The sequence below is a fragment of the Corvus kubaryi genome, unplaced genomic scaffold (assembly GCF_017639235.1).
Source record: "Corvus kubaryi isolate FWS band 111438036 unplaced genomic scaffold, C.kubaryi_AGA036_p1.0 37398, whole genome shotgun sequence".
Taxonomy (NCBI): domain Eukaryota; kingdom Metazoa; phylum Chordata; class Aves; order Passeriformes; family Corvidae; genus Corvus; species Corvus kubaryi.
In genome coordinates, this window is record NW_024581137.1 from 15159148 (window position 1) to 15176853 (window position 17706).

Here is a 17706-nt window from a genome sequence, read left to right on the forward strand (position 1 = left end):
TTTTTGTTTTGAAGGCAAGGGTGTATTCTACATTTATTTTCTAGCTGCTGAATACTGTTGTCTAGAAGGAGTTTGCATCAGTATTTGTTGCAGATCCAAGACTGAGCCACAAGCGTCTAAGCCCTGTGCAACCTGGAGAATCACTCTGGGCTGGGCAGAACTAACCCTTTGCTGCTTGGGGAAGAGACAAGGCAGCTGAGCTGTGGGTCTCCAGGTGAGAGAGAACAGGAAAGCACCTTGTCTTTATGTGCAAGGCTGTACTTTGTGCTTCTGCTTCCTACTTTACTGCAGTGGATCTTTTGTCAGAGAGCTCTGCAACCTGCTGTCAGAATGACCTGAAGGAATTGTCAGGAAGGATTGCAAATGAATGTGAGGGATTTGATTCTTTTAAAGAAGTGAAATATGTCCCCCTATCACTGGGGGCTGGGCTGTGACAAGACTGCTATGTTGAGTTGCAGTGACTACAGTCTTATCACCTGCTTTGGTTTTTTTGTTCATGACCGCTTGATGCTTTTTGGTATTTGTGGACATCAAACACCTCCAACTTGTTCCAAATCCTCATACTGAAAATAATGCTGCTGTTAATGCTTTACATCACATTTTGAATTAACTTTAACCTTGAATTAACTGTTGGTTTCACTGTTCTACCTCTGAAGTGCTGTTTTGCATTGCAGGCATTTGAAATAGGTGTGAACATTACCAGGCAAGACCTAAGGTTCCTGTGACTTTTTCTTCCCTGTCCTCAGAAGGGTGGAAGGGTGTTGTTGCTATTCTCACTTTAGATAAAAACCCACTCCCTGATCCACTTAACATAAGCTTTAAAAGAAGTCTTGGAGCCACACAGTTCCTGCAGCTGCTGTGAATCCTGAGGCAGGGCAGAATGGGGAGCAGCTAAAATCAGGCACATACCAACATGCAGGGAAACCAGTAACCTGGGATCTGAGTACTACATATTCTCCAGTGTGCACTGCCCTGGTGGACACTGGTTTAAAGGCAGAGGGGAGGCAGGACAGTGAGGGGGTGCTGGGGAAACAGGAGCAGAAAGCAGCCAGAGCCAGCTCCTCTTCTGTGCTGGGCCTCAAACACTGCCCTGCCATCCAGCACACTGCTGTCCATATGCCACACATGGGGGGAACACAACACAAGCAAGACAAACTTGGGAAATGTAAATTCAGTTGGTGCTGTTAAGATAAATTTATTTTCTTCAGCTTTCTTCACAGGAAACATCACGAAAGTGCTTTACAGAGTTTGAATACCATTACTCTACCGTGGGACAAAAGGACAACAGATGTGTGCAGTCCACAGTTAGAAGTTGTCATATGCGGCAGCCATGATAGGTAAACCAGGGTAAAAAAAAACCCCTATTGACAGAAATATATATAGTTCAGGTTTTGAACTTAAGCTATGATATAAACATAACTGTATAAATATACAGGCACCATTAGGTTCCTGTGTTAACTGTGGGGGCCACACAGGGATTCTCAGAAACAGATCAGATTGAACTCTACTTTGTTGAAACAGCTTCTGCTGTGCTCCATAGGCTCCCAGCCAAACCATTTTCCCAGACAGACAGTATCATTCTTTCTTTTGCACTACACTGAGCACACAATTATCTTCATTTCTTCACATTAAGTCTGAAGCTGAGACATTCTGGTACATTGTTGAAAACAAATTCAGGTTGGTGGTTTTTTTCTTTCCTTTTCACTTACAGAGAGATCCTCTTACAATTCTTCCCTCAGTAATCTCTTCATTAAAAAAAAAAAAAAAAAGCTTTAGGCTAGATCCTGCTGTCCAGGTAAGACAGTTTTGTTTAAGCTAGAACGTTACTAGTCATGCAACCCTACTCCTTCCCATAGCTGAGCTGTGTTGTACTGTAAACAGTGCTACTGCCTCCCTTTTGCTGTATTTAGTGGGAATTAGGCTCCCATGTAGCCTCTGAGGCTCTAGGTTTCAGTTCTTCAAGAAGACTGCACTTACTTGCTAGGCAATTTTGCAGTGTTTGTGATACTACAGCCCTGACAAAAAACAGTGCAGCATCATCAAGACTCAGGAGTTCTTGCCTGCTGCTTTCTAAGTGGTGAATAATTCAGGCACCTGACTAAGAAATCCTTGGCATGGTAATAATGTAGATGAACAGAAGGAAGAATACTCTAGGGCAAAGAGAGGTCAAAGCAAGAGAATTTTGCTGAGCTTTGAGTTCCAGGGGAAAAAATGAGCAGAGCCCATTACCCCGCTGTCATGCCAGTTTCCAAAGCCACTTTGCCTTTTACCCAATTCCGAGTAGAGACACAGTGCACGGTCACAGAACTTGGCAGCGCTGAAGGTTACTGGGCAGTTAGTAAGTAACAGTACAGAGCTACAGTGGCAAGACAGGGCTTTGGTGAGTGTAGCAGCAGAGATGAGTCTTCCAGTGGCGGGGGAGAGGGTATGAAGTATTACATTCTAACAACTCTCAGATTAATTGGCTTTGTTTTCCCCCCCACGTCCTCAAAAAGTAAAAAATTCCAACTCCCCTTGGCCAACTTAATCAATTCCCAGCAGCCACAACTGATTTTTGACAGAATACCACTGTAATAGAACACCTATCAGATACAGTTATTGGATGCAAAAGCCAAGGTACATTCTGCTCAACCAAGTGTCATCATTAGTACTGGAAGCAGCTGCTCTCTAGGATGCAGTACTCTGATAATTGAGGTAATGCAGCTCTCAAGGGCCAGGCTGTGCATCCTACCAGGCTTGAGTCTGCCCTTATGACACATCCTTTGTATCTGTAAACATAACATGACTGGGAAATGCAGTCAGCACTTAAAGACAACATCATTTACAGCTGCTCTTTAAAGCACAAGCTGATGAGAATGAAGAGATGACACAAACCACAAAGACTAAGCCTGCCCTGCAGTGTTGCCTCATCTCAAATATTGTAATCCAGTTTCAATATCCAGTTAAATACTACTACAGGTATATTAGACCAAGCATGGCTGAATCCATGCTGGTCAGAGACTAAGTAATAGTAATGCATCTGCTTCATCTCTGGCACAAAGACAATAATCTGGAAATTTAAAACAAGTTTCTGTGAGACTTGTTCACTGGCACTTGATTCTGGCTGTTACACCTAGACTTCAAGTGACCTGATCTCAAATAACATTTTAATGAAACTGACCTTGTGTGGCAGAAAAAAACTCCATTGAAACCAGTGAAGTTAAGCTCTGGGAGCCCAGACATATATTTTGCCTTTTTCTCAATAAATTTGTTCTCTTGTATCAGCCAGTTTTTATGGTTTGAATCATTTTGCTATGGTTGTACGTACTCTGAAAGATACAGAATAAGTGGTTTGTTCTAATTTAAAAAAGGAAGCTTATGACAATATTTTAACTAACAGTTTTCTGTAGGCAAGTTACTTGCAATAAAGCAGACAGATGTAATGACTTCGCTGCTGTTACTGAGCTAGAATGGAAATTCAGTACAGAAGATAAGAGACATGAAAAGGAACAGAAAACATCAGACTGAGTAAAATTTAGTAAGCGCTTGCCATGCTACTCACTGACCAGAAGAGTGAATTATATACATGAAACTGAAGACTTCAGTACATCAAATGGCAAAAGCCAATCCCCATGGAAGTTATTAGGTTGATGGTGATTGCCAGGATACTCTAATTGACTCTGTAAACTTGGCAAATCAGGGGCAGGTGAGTTGTCAACAGAAAAAACCAAGGCAATAAATACTGGAAAGGTTTTAAACCATTCATACATGCTCTGGTAGTAGTTGTGACATGAGTCTGAATTAGTTGTGATCTTTCAAGGGGACGATCTAGGCATCACCATGGGCAGCTTGATGAAGACATCTGCTCACTGTGTAGTTGCAGTCAAGAAAGCGAGTAAGATGTTAGGCTGTATTAAAGACACAACAATATGGAAAAATATTACAGCATCTATTTCTCTTAGAGGTCCTCAATGAATATTTGCTGTTTCTTCAGCACCTTAAAAAAAGTGACATATTAGAGAAATACAGGCAGGAAAATAATAAGAGAATGGTAGAAGCAGCTCCTTGGAGCTGGAAAGACAGTAAGACTAAGGTAGTTTATTTGTTAAGAGGGGCATAGATGATAAACATCTTAAAAGTAATTCTCCTTCCCACCATATAACAAGATACATACTTTAAAGTCATTTTAAGCCACCTACAATATATGGACTTTAATATCACTCATTACCATCATCATCATAAGTATTCCAAAAAGCCCCATGTTATTCTTCAGTGCTTATGTGCTTATTCAGCTAGTTAAACATTTCCTCTGAAGCAACTGCTACAGTTTGCTGAAGCTTCACACTAATCATTTCTGACAGAGAACTGTCACTGCTGATGCACAGTAACAACTGTCTTAGAGGTGCTGCAATGATAAAAATGTCAATAAGAGAAGATAACTGTTGGGCCTCATCTCTGTCCAGGACCCATCAGAACTCATTTGTCTGCATGCAGGCCACCATCGTGTTCTCTGTTTTTTTAAGTCCCATTGTAAAAGCTGAGCAATGAACCTTGAAAGCACCAGCAAAAGCAGACAAAGGCATATTCGTAAGTTACTGCTTCATGTTACTCCAGCTGCAGTTAACAGATAAGTCAGGAGGTAATAATAAATAGGGTAATCACCTCTGCTGTATCTGTATTCCTTCCTCTTACCTATCCCTTCTGCTTACCCCACTCAGCACAAGTTCTTGATAGTTTCTTCCCTTTGTTATTTCATAAAAACCCCTCCATGGCCAACATGACCAACATTTCCCTTTTGTTCATTCCCTTCCTCTACGGTTTGCCTTAATACCAGATTTTACAAGTTTTGAAGATTATTCTCCCTTCCCATTTGCCTTGTCGCTGCATGCCACTTCAGCTTAAATAAGGGAAAGAATAAAAAGCAGGAAGAAGGTGTTTACACACGGAGAGGAGAAGAATAATACATTCCTACAACAAATACCAGGAGTGAACATTTCTGGTTCACATGATTTGAACAAACTTTAAAACAGCCACATTATAGGAGATGGCTATCAACTGTGAGCAGGATTTTATTTCAGTCACGGGGTTTACAAAATATAGCAATATTGATTTTAATATGTTCCACATAAAAACAAAGAGCCTCATATTAATATGCCATTTAGGTTGCACAGATAATTGGAGAGAGGAAATACCAGTTAAGAGTGCTCAGCCTGAACTTTTTCCTTACCCATACATACTAAAATAAGTCTAATTACATAATACTTAAATAGGACGTATATTACATTCCATAGAAATAAGCCTTTGCCAAAATAGTATTAAAATACTACAATAAAAGCTAATATAAAGATCTTTTAATAAAGATTTTTAGTCCTCTGTAGAACCTTCCATCAGCCCCAGCCCTTGACAAAGAACAGCTTTGGCCTCACAACACCCCTGTGAGGTAGGTTGTTGTTTTTTTGGTACAGCTGGGGAAACTGAGGCAAAGTGAAACTAAATTACTTGAACATAGCAGCTCAGCAGAAAACCAAGGCCAAATCCCACTCCCTTGGTCCCATGCTTCCCCTGCTCTTGCTATGAAACAGGCTTGGCTTCTTTTCAGTGCACACAGTTGTTTTAGATGATATTTTCCAATCCAATATTCCAGACACACTACTTTTCCTGGTGACTCATTAATACTGTGATATGTCTTTAGTATTTGTATTCTGGCTAAGCGGAACTTCACTGAAGTGAACACTGAACTTCATTAACCTTGCTGCATCAACACATACTCTTAAGCAACTGAAAATAAACTCATGATGTATGTACCATTTAGAAGATACTTCCCCAAAAAAAAGTCTTCACAGCTATTTGAAACAATGTCTCGGCCTTTTATCATGCAGAAGTGAAAAATAATTTTCTTAAATACACAAGTTACTTCCGAAGAGGATTGTTGAGCCATCTTGAAATTTGTCCTCAGTTCTCTCTTTAGGCAACAGGTCAGACAGCTTCATACCAATGCAAAATTCTACCTTCTCTCTGAACAGATTCTCCCAATTTGTTGAAAGGAAGAAATAAAATGGGCTGCCTTCCCCAAGTACTGAACTTTAAACAGTTTTGCTGATTTAAAGTCAGATGAATCTGTCACTTGTGCAAGCAGTACCTATACAGGCAGCACTTGTACTATCCAACATCTTACGCTCCACTCCCTGCCTCAGGCTACGCACTTAATGTTATCATTTAGAAAACAGCCCTCGTAATCCCTCTCTTCTTATAGCACCTATGTTTTATTTGCATAATTTCCACTCTCCCTGATTTATTTATTTATTAATCTTCCTTCCTGCTCTATTTCACTTCAAACAGAACATGGTAGAACTACAGGTGATGCTTGAGGAGCCAAACTTTAGATACACAATATTTATGACTTAAGACTCCTCAGTTCTGTTTTCTGCTGTCATTTCTTCCTTCATCTGCTAGAGCTTGCAGGCTCTCATATTAACCTCAATACAGACAAGCTATCTTTTTAACTTTTTCCGGAGAGTTTATCTGCAAATATGTCAGATTTCCTCCCCTCTGTACATACCTAATTTGTATATCCGAAGTTTAAGTACACTTACTATTTTCTTATACTGCCAAACAAAAGCCCCTATTTATCATTAAAAACAAGTTTTAACATTAAAAGCTGAAAACAGTGAGAGAGAATTTGGGAACTAAGTTACAGTCAGGCAACAAAACCTGGATTGTGGGTGTTCATAAAGATTTTATGGTACTCAAGGTGGTTTTGGTATAATTTAGTTACTTGGGCCACTGAGGTATAAATTTCTGACCACATCAATATTGGAAAGAATAACATTACTACCTTGTAAGTAAGCAACCTTATTTAAGCACATGAAGCTGTATTAATCCCTGTTCCATTTTAGTTAGGGTATTTGACAGAAAACCACAAGCGACTTTAAAACTGCTCAACCAGGCAGAAATTAGAAAGGCAAAAACTACAACTATTGCAGAAGCTCAGATAAGCAAACTCCAAGATGTGCAGCCCAATCAAATTTATATTGTGTTTACTTGACCTGAACAGCACAGAGGTCTCAGCCATGGTGTGTTAAAAGTTGCCAAGAGCTGACGGATGCAGTCAAATACCAAAAGCCCTATTCCCTGTGGTGTCAGGCCTCTAGCACAATTTGTACCATTAAAATTCATGTAAGTTACTGTGGACATGACTGCTAAAGCTAGCTACAAATACAAAACTGAAGTAGCAGGACACAGTCACTTTTAGTTGTCCATTCCTCTTCATTTGTGAATAAGATTAAACATGACACAGCTAAACTGGGAGAGACGGGGAGGGGCAAAACTAATCCTCTCCTACATTTATCATCAGCTCAATACAGATTCCAGATACCTACAGTAGACATTTGGGAAGTCCAACTTTATTGAAGTTACCTAGTTTTTAGAATTTTAACATCCTTAAATACAGACTGTATCATTGAGAAACAAATCCAAACTGTTCTTTTCCCAGTAAGCACTGGACATTTCAACGTTCTACCAGTAAGTTGGTACCTTCATGGCTCTGTTTTATTGTAAGCCAAAGAAAGAAAAACCTTTAAACTGGGAATTAACAAGCAACCCACCATAAAAGCGTGTCACAGGCCAGGAAGTCCCTGAAGCAGCACACAACTGCATTAAACTGACTGGCATCAAGGACAACTGAAAACCCTTCATTTATGGAATACGCCTTCAAACAAGCATTTTGAAGGAATGAAAAAGACATTCTTAGCATGCCTCGAATGAATGCAACAACAAACCAGATAAAGTTGGACTTCAGAGTCTCCAAAGCATACCAAGCTTCCACAGAGGACTGACTTTCAAAATTTCAGGCATGCAAAACAATTACTTGGTACAAGGAAGATACTGACAACTGGCATTTTGATAGTTGCTGGCAGCTATATTTAACACAAGAAACACTTCTTTTAAAACAGTTTTAACATTCTGTACTACAGAAATCTGCAGCGCTTCCGATTTTTTTTCCTTATGCCTCCAGAAAGAAACTGGAATGATATGCTTGAGAGAAGCCCCCAAAGGAACACCTTTAGTTATCAGTACCTGATGGGCTCCAGTGATAGCAGCCATCTAGAGGCTGGGTTTTTCTTCCCCATTCTTTAATTTAGCAGAGGTACTTTCAAGTGAAAAGCAAATCAAAGCTACATTCATACTCAACTCACCATCTCAAACCAGTCCTATATGGTGGGAGTAAGAAGACACTGTGCCAGATAGCACACTAAACTTCTATGTATAAATAAAAGTTTTATTAATATGCTCTGCTATAAGCTCTGAAATAGAGCCCACCTGGCCATAAGGACAACTGCTCACTCCATGGCCTATCCCTTAAGAAATCCAAATGCTCTGTATCCTCTGCTATTGTACAGTCATGAGCTCAAACTAAAATGTAAAGACTCACTAGACTCCAGAATCCATGTATATTTCCATTTTATTTGATTTGAAACTTTTACAGGGTTTTCTTGAACTGCCAGAATTCATGCCCAAAAACCTCAGATTAAAGGTGGTACAATGGACAGTCTCATCTACCCTTCATACAGGAGACTAAAACTATTCATGTGCATTAGTGATCTCAATCTCTTTAGAGCATCAGGAAAAGCATTTTAAGACTTCACATCTCTACCCCATCAAGTGACATGTCCATTTACCATGAATTCCACAAGAAATTGTGACAACAACATTTTTGCTGGCAACAATGGATTTTCAAGGAAGATACATGGCTCAGAGTCCAAGGTATTGGTATCAGTCTTTCAGCGGGGTTTTGTTTCCAAATGAAGTCTCCAACTTTAGGAACTTGAGCCCTCTCTTTAATAGCAGCTTCTAGCAGAATTTTTATAGACAGTTAACTCTGCAAGGGCAAGGCCAGTTTTAGTCTGTGCATGAAAGAACCAGGTGAAACCCCAGCCCCACTGAAGTCAACAGCAAAATCTGCATTGGCCTCAGAGAAGTAAATTTAAAGCAAGTCAGCAGTTAGTCAAAAGGAACCCAACTGGATGACTCCTGAACTATCCTTATCTTCTGCACATACACAGTACTCCCACACACATAAGCAAGCTTTGTTTTGCTCCCTTGTTTTTCTTGCCATTGGCAACTCTTATGGATGTTGGGTCTATTTTTTGGCATTTACTCTGAGAAACCTCAACACTGGAGCACACCATTATTGTACTTCATTTTGCTTCTGGTGTAAAAATTCAGAGAAGAGAAAAACAGTTACAGCAGAACACTTCTGGTACTTGACAGGTTTGGTTCACTGAAAGTTACAGGCAATGTCCTATATTCCTAGTGTACCAGTGCCATTTTGCCTACTTCCACTAAATTAAGTAATTTAACAAGTCACTGCTTTCCGTCATTACTAAACTTCCTGACTGTGAATAAACACCATTTATGAATTATACTTGGAGGATTGCTGCCTCAGAGAGCTGCATGCTTCACAGAAGTAGCCAAACAAATCAGGCTTACCAGCTTTAGTTATCTCTCTGCATATTAAGTTATTCTGCTTATCAAGTAAGCATCACTCCTCAACAAACAAATAATTGTTTTTGATAGAAGATAGTTTTTATCTAGTACCCCTACTGCCACATGTCTCATTTTTAAAGGACAAATTCTGAAGACTGTAGTTGGGAGTCTGGATACCTCTGTGTCAAATCAAAACTCTAAGTCTTAGTGCTTTAGGGTGAGAAAGACAAACTTCATGACAAAAACCAAAATAAACCCTATTTCACTACAACATCTTATCATTGTTTAAATATACTGCAAATTGATATCAGAAACAAGGCAGGCATTTTTTTTATGGGTAATAGAAAAAAAAAACTTAAACAGACAACTTTGAAAATGGCTAATGCAAACAAACTATTCAAACCCATCATTCCTGAAATCTGATACTTGAATGAGTTTTAATTTGTTTTGCAGTTACTTCCGTACAGCACTCTAGAAAGGTAAACAAACTACAGCTCTGTTGTACTTGGATAGTGTGAGTGGTATGGGACGCTCCAGAAGTCTCTAGTAGGCTATGGCTACACACGACAGGATTCCTCAGAAGGGGAACGAACAGGTTTGTCATTAAGGTCACTTAAATCTTTGTTATAGCAAATTGGAACCAAATGGCTGACTTCTGCAGGATTTCTGACAGGAATCCAGTAGAGCTGGTTTCAAGTTTCAGATGGCCACTAAAACAGCTGTAACCTTCTCTTCCAGAAGTTGTGATCCACATGGTGTCCACAATGAGTGCATCAAGTCTGAGGTAGTCAACCTTTACGAAGGCTCAGTATCTGAACATAAAAAGATTTTGAAATGACCACTGGCTGTAGGTATCTTTCTGAGCAATTAAAGAACACTGATGACTCTTGTTCAATCATTTACATTAATTTGCCCCATATCCAATGGAGAAGTTGCAACATATTACGCTTCCATAGTGCAGGAGAACCAATCACTTACGTCAAAGTAGTCTGCACTTGCTGCAGTAGATCCAGCAGAAATAAGGTGGCATGTTCATCATAGCTGTTAGCTGTAGTTTAGTTACCTTAGTAGAAGGGTTACCAAAAAAGCATTCCTTAATTGTACTGTGTGTGCGGCTCTACTGATCCCCAAGCACAGCATACTGGTTGTCTAGCTGAAGTTTAAGTGCCTGGTTTTTTGAGACCTCATCCCTACCTCTAGTTTTGTATTTTACTACTTCAAAGCTCTTCTCCATTTCTTTATCCCTATGGGAAAATAAATGTAATCAGTAAATATCTTATCACTAACTTGTGAATTGTGAATTTCTAGTCCATTTCCACCCCATCCCAACAAAAACATTATGAACACAGAACAAACAGTAAGATTCAGAGTTTAACAGAATACCTAAACATTCCCAAGCAAATCTTTTAAAACCTTATCTCCAAAATAAGCTCATCACCCAGTACAGTTTAGATTAACAAAGTAAATTTAAGTGCATTTATGAAAAATAGGTTCTAGAGAGTAGAAGTCACTTTCTAGAATGTTCATTCAGAATTTCCTCTTGGTTCAATTTACACCATTCAAATCACAAAGCATCAATGACAGCCTGTCTCCTTTTCCACACCAAAAAATACCCGGAGGAAACAAAGCTCCTCCTAAGCTGTATTAAGCAGTAGCATAGCAGGCAGGAGAGAAAAATACCCCAATAAACAAAAAACACCCAAAATCCCCCAACTGAATTATGTATTGGCCTAGTCATCTCTTCTACTGGGAATAAGGTTATAGAAAGATCAGTATTCAAAAATAGGGTGAGACTGAAGTCTTCAGCACCACATAATACGTAACACTTCAGCAAAATTGGGGGAGCTTGTCACTAAATCACAGCTCAGCCAGCCAGTGTATTGATTTGTATTTGCATTAAACCCCATTCCTCCGGTTAAAGCACCTTCACATCTCTAACAAGAAGCCACATGCTCAGGGCTTCCTACATCTGTCTGCTGAAGGAAGGAACACAGCCTCACTATGGCTAGTGTCTGAGGGAACCAGATGCTGTCAATAGCAGAAATATTCAGGGAAATCCTTCAGCCATCAAAGATAACATAACCGGCAGTCTTGTTTGGCTATCTCACTGGGCTACATCCTATCAAAGTTATTTCACAGGAACAGAATTGGAAAATACATTTACTGCCTCTTAGTTATTTCTTTCCTCTATGGACTAGGAAGCACTAGGACAAAGCAAGGACATAGAGAAGGCAGCTGGAAATGTCTCTCGGGGAATCAGTGGAATGCACTTACTTTCGACTGTCTACGAGCTTGGCGGTGGACTGCAGTGATGGGAACTGAGTGTCACTGTAGATCTCTGGTGGTCCTTGCTGTGCTCTCCGTGGCCGCCCGCCCTCCCTGGCACCGGGTGGCCGGTACACGCCACCAGTCTGCACTGGCTCTGGAGTTTCTGTAACTAGGTAAAAGAACAAGATTCACACGTGAGAACAAGTTTGCATTCATAGCTGAAAAAAACCCAAAACAACCAACACACAAACAAAACTCCACAAAGAAGAAAAATGAATCTTAAAAGTATGTTTTTCCACCTTTTAAGCTTTGGAAGCAAGTATTTTAGACAAGGCAGGAAATCAGGTGTCACCTAACTTAACCTACACCCAGTCAAATTTAAATGTGGCTCCACTGTATTGCCTCACGAAGTTTAGGGAATCCAAACTACTAATGAGGACTTCATGTTTCTCATTTGCAATTTATTAGCAACAATTTAAAACACATTTAAAACAGATTTAAACACATAATTACATAGTTGCCAAATCTTATTTAAAACACCTCTCCAGATGCAGAGGGGACTGTCCAAATAGTTTGCATTTAAGGTAAAAATCTAACATGAAGTAACACTAATTAGCTTTACCTCCTTTACAAACAAGAAAGGGCACAGCAGGCTATTTTTCAATTAATTTCTCAGTGGAAAAGAATATTCTGAACTCAGAGGATGACTAAGTAAGTAGTTTATCTCCACTGATATTAATAAACTGTATTTAATAAAAAAAAGTCCTATGCTAGTTAAAGAATCAATCTTGCAATGCCATGTTCTCAGTACTCTAGAACTGATTTGAAAACCGTGCTATTAATTGCCACAATAGATCAGATACTGGCTGAACATCCACTGAAGTGTTAAAGCAGCATTTTCAGATCAACAGAAATGCTTCCAACAGGTATTTTACAGACTGCAAAACAGAGGGATCTCCTGCAAAGACAGAATGCTTCCTCCCGTCCCTTTGAAGTTGGAAATAAAAAAACCCTTCCACTTGTGTCTTAAAGTATCTGACAGATACTTTAATTTCAATTCAGTTCCTCAGATCCTTTGACAGGGAGATTTCCTTGATGGCTAGCATGCCAAACAAGCCATTAGGTTCATTAGAGGGTGCCTGAACAGGAACTGTTCCTTGAGCTCTACTCACTGAGCAGCTTAATTCAACCTGATGTAACTGGAAAAAAACAAGTCTGAGTAAATTTACCAATTGGTTCAACAACAGGGGCTGGTGGAGGAGCTGACTTGTTCCAGGGACCAGACGATCTGTCTACACCACCACCACCACCACCAGTCTCTTCCCAACTGTCACCAGGTTCTTCTCTTTTTTCACTTTCATCATCTTCTTTTTCACTGTAAGAGACAAATGATCAGCAGCACCTTACAAACAGAGGTTTAAGATTTGCCAGAGGTTACACAGTCCTCATAAGAAAAGACATCATGGCTGCTGTACTAAAGATACTAAATTAAACCAGACCACATTAGTTCTGTAATCACTGTACTAGCAATTCCAGCTGAACAATTTCTGGCATGCTGCTACATAACTTGGCAACTGAGAAGGAAAAAACTCTTAAAAGAATTTTTAAAAAAATTCAACTTGAACTAAGAGATCAAAGAAATTGGTATCTTATTTTGAATGTAAAGGCTTTTCTCTTAGTAAGAGAGTCATGCATTTGGAAGCGATTAGAAGATAAAGCAGGAAAGGTCTACAAGTCCAGCTTCCATAAAATACTTTAGTCAAGAGGAAGAAACAGAGGAGGAGTGTTGAAAGCAAGCAAGTCCTGAGCTCACTCTTCCTATAACCACAATCCCCTAAGAAGCACTATTATATGTATGGGTAATATACAATCCACAAACAAACTCAGATCTCTTTTTTTAAAGCACGCAATCAAAAAAAAAGCACAAGAGACAAAAATTTAATTTTTTCAAAGACAGACCAAATGCAAAAGCTTGGCTGTATTTTATTTAGACTATTTCATTTTGCATAGATGTAGTCAGACACCCAAAATAATTTGCTGGTAAAAGCTACTACAGAAAGCTGTGTGGTAGAATGGGACAGATGTGGAGGGTGACGCTGTTGAAAAGAATCAAGACACTGATCTCAACAGCAGCAAAGTGTGAATTCAGAAGTTCATAATACACCAAATCCTACTAATCATGACCTTTGTAAGCTTTCTCTGTAAGTAATGATCAGTGAACAGAAAAAAATGCCTTTAAATGCCCTTTCACTGTTCATCCAAACACAGTAACAATCATAGTAAGGTGGTCCAAGGGCCTAAACACATCACTACCTTATTTTAAATGACAGTCAGAAGCCATGTCTACAGACTTAACTACAATAGAGCAAGCACAGGGAGCATCCCATCCCCTCCAGACACTCTGTATCTTTGTTTCAGCAAAGAGATCTCCAGAGATGGATAATTTATAACCTCTAGTAGGCTTTTCTTCCATTTACTTCTCCACTCTTCCCTTGAATCCACTAATTTAATCGTTACAAAATCCTGTGGCAGAAACTTCCACATGCCTGAAAATCTGCCACAGCATGAAAAGTATCTGGAATGCTGGCCTTTGTCTGGAAAGCCAAATTAGAGGCTTTTCAGTCAAACAGTACCTGCAGTCAGTGAAGCTGCAGCCCACTGGTTGTCTAATCAGACATGTGATTATCCACTGTGACACTTCAATGCCATGGACAGCTTGTGGGACAAATTCATGCAAATAGCCTAAAAGGACTAGTTAACTAAAAGGAGTGGGGGGAATGCTGTGATCCAAGAAAGTAAATAATTCCAAAAATGTCAGACCTGCTCAAACAGTGAAGCAAGCATCTATTGCACTGGTTACAGGTAGGTTGATTTTAAGATTACATTATTTTAAACATCAATATCTGGACAATGAGGATTATCTGACATTCTCAGTCTACAAATGAGGTCACAAAAACCATTTTCTGACCCGACAAAACATTTTTCTTAACCAGGACAGACAACAGTAGACTTACTTTGCACCAGACCACAGGAAAAGTCTAATGAAAAAATGAACAAGGAATCATGAATTGGATTCATAAACACAATCCTGTGGGATCTTATCATGGGAGACTACTTTTACCAACTGTATTTTTGGTTTTTTGAAATACAAATGCAATGGTTCAGGAATTTGCTCCCCAACTGAAGATACTGAGTAGATTGAGTCAGATACCCTTACAGCAGTCAAATGATTCAGTGGGAATTACTGTCTGCACTCCTCTGAGAAATTCCTACTTGACTATCTTTATGGATGGGAACGTTAAGCATTTGTAATAAAAAGTCCTGAGTCCCAAGCAAAAAAGATAGATCTAGAGTAGGAATAGAGATTAAGAAAATAAAGACAACATTGGCAGAGACCAGTCAAACTTAAGTTACCCAGTAGCAAACTTGTGTACTATCAGAAACATATCAAACCTCTCTTTAACCGGACTCCACGGGAACAGCTCTGAAGAAAAAAACCATCCTTTTTAGATATCAGTAATGATTATACTAAAGAAAAAAAAGAAGAAAAGGTAGTACCTTATTTGCATGGACTGAACTCTAAGACCACTATAATCAATTTCTTCCTTTTGCTCAAACTCCTTCCAATCATCCTCTTCCTGTAAGAGGAGAGAAATATAAGGTGTCACCTTCTCTGCAACCAAAGTAGAAAAGAAGAACGTAACTAAGATAATACAAAAAAACCTGAGAGTGAAGGTACAGTTCCAGAAGAAACCAAACTGTGCTCCCCGCTGCCAAGAGGGGAAAGGATTGCATGCCCTCATCCCCTAACTTACTGTGTGTCACCTGGGATGCACCTGAGAGCTGACTTTAACTCACTAAAACAGCTAAGAAATGCCCCAGCAAAACGTCACTCAAGTGAAAGAAAGCCACATAATCTCAGCAAAAACACATCAGGAAGTCGAGGAACAACATAATGTATGGAACAGGACTGTGCAGTCATGACCAGGGCAATACAAGGGCAAGACCTCTCCCTGTCACTAACAGTAGGCTTTCATGACAGCTTGAATGCACACAAAACTTCAAATTTACTTTTCCATCACCTATTTCATGAGCCAAACAAAAAGAACATTTGGAGTAGCTTACAGTGGATTTATGACAAAGATTAATAATGGTACGTTTGACTTTTTCACATTCACAACCAAGTTTATAGTCTTGTTTCCTGAGCAGTGTTTTTATAACAGTAAAAAGGTCAGCTTCAAAACCACAGCAATCTTAGTACACAAAATATGTGTATCTTTCAAGAGAACTACTTTAGGGTTTTAAAATGGGAGTTTGTTTGGGGAAAGAGGGACTCTCCTAAGTGAAGGCGATTTTGTCCTACAGTGTCATCAGGAGATTCTGGGATTATTAAGGTAGACCAAAAATGGACTAGAACAGATACACAGTCCTCCCATGTTCCCAGTCCCAGCTTTAAGACACACACAGCCTAATTAGTAGTTTACCTAATTCCTACACCCTACGTGAAATGCAGTTATATTACTCCAAATAGGAAGACCTTGTGAGCAAGGTCTGTCAAAGGCACAGACCCCTTTCCACTGAACAGCTGAGAATAAAGCTGCTTTTAGAGCCCTGTGCTGGGATCTTCTACACAGTCAATCTCCAAAAGAAAAACTCTGACCTGCTTTAGAGTAACAGCAGAAGCAGGAAGCGACCTCATGTTAACTGCACTGCCTGCTGAAGATTCAGTCTTCTGGAAGAGCAGGAGTCTACAGCTCTAAAATATTTTAGATTTCTTACATTCCCATCTCCATGGAAACATTACAGTTTCCAAGCTAATGTACCTTTCACATTTAGTGACTTTTGTTTCTAATCCAAGTACTAGCTTCAGTCAAAGCCAAATACTATTTTGCAAGCAAGTGAGCAGAAGAGCAGCTGAAAGATTACCACTGACCTTGATCTACTTAGAAAGCTACTGCATGTGTCAAACTCCCCAGGTTAAACAATAGGAAACAGCAGACTATTTCTTAAAATTCATTTTGAAATATACAGCATTAGAGCTCTTGTAACTGCTTCTGGTTTTAGTAATCCATCTAGCACAACGAGAAAATATCCTTAAATCACTGATCCTCTACATAAGCATGAAGGAAGTGAGGTATATAACTTCCAAAACCCCTTTCACAAGACATCTTTTTGTACTCTGAGAGTATAATATCATTGGGATAGATAAAGATTCGATTTGTACCAGAAAGACAGGGAACACATCCTCAGACTACTGTGTGCTGAAGCCTCCAAAGGAAAACAATACCAAGAGGCAAAAAAACCAAGCCAGAAATAAAGAGATAAAAGGCACAAGTAATTTTTTACGTCCTATCCGTCCTGTCTACAGCAGACAAATATATAACAAAGGTACTGCACGTGTCAAGCTCCACAATTTAAAAAACATCAGGAAACGGCAGAGTATTTCTTAAAACGCCTTTTAAAATTCACAGCATTAAAGCTCTTATAACTACTTCTGATTTAAATTTCATTACTTCGGTGCTGATGTTGTGGACAGGGAGAAAAAGGGCGGAGGAAGAAACAGAGAGCTACCAACTCAACTAAGGACATTTAAGCTTCTCCTGCATGCTCATCGTTTCACTTTTATATGCTATCAAAAACAACAACAAAAAAAATTACTGGCAGCAAAACCCTTCCTGGCAACAAGGCACAGAGCTCAGAGGACTCTGGGGGAATCATATCGCCAAGGTCCACAGGCCACGCTGCACAGCTCCAGGTGGCACCCGACGCAAACCTCCGGTTCCGGCCGCAACACCCAGAAACATGGGAGGGAGTGCCGGGCTGAACCGCAGCTGCAGAGCGGGAAGGGGCCCCGCTTTCCCGCCTCCCACAGGGCCGAGACGCCCGGCGAAGGCTCCCCCCACCCCGCCAGCAGCAGCAGAGGCAGCGGCAGCGCCCGCCCGGTAGCCCCGGGGCGGGGCCGGGAGCGCCGCC

General features: G+C 39.9%; 1 protein-coding gene across 3 annotated transcripts; it reads right to left on the reverse strand.

The window, feature by feature from the left end:
• Positions 1 to 1170: 1170 nt before the first annotated feature.
• CDV3 (CDV3 homolog) lies at positions 1171 to 16376 on the reverse strand. 3 transcript variants are annotated; one of them, XM_042043987.1, is made up of 4 exons: positions 15292 to 16376; positions 12963 to 13108; positions 11740 to 11902; positions 1171 to 3887 (listed from the first exon to the last, which is right to left on the reverse strand). In XM_042043987.1, the coding sequence occupies exons 1-4, from the start codon at positions 15534 to 15536 to the stop codon at positions 3863 to 3865; spliced, it is 579 nt and encodes a 192-aa protein (XP_041899921.1). In that variant the 5' UTR covers positions 15537 to 16376; the 3' UTR covers positions 1171 to 3862. The 3 variants fall into 3 exon arrangements, with proteins under 3 accessions (XP_041899921.1, XP_041899920.1, XP_041899922.1); XM_042043986.1 differs by lacking the exon at positions 1171 to 3887 and adding an exon at positions 5031 to 10709 and having other exon boundaries at positions 15292 to 16353; XM_042043988.1 differs by lacking the exon at positions 1171 to 3887 and adding an exon at positions 5031 to 10277 and having other exon boundaries at positions 15292 to 15728.
• Positions 16377 to 17706: the final 1330 nt, after the last annotated feature.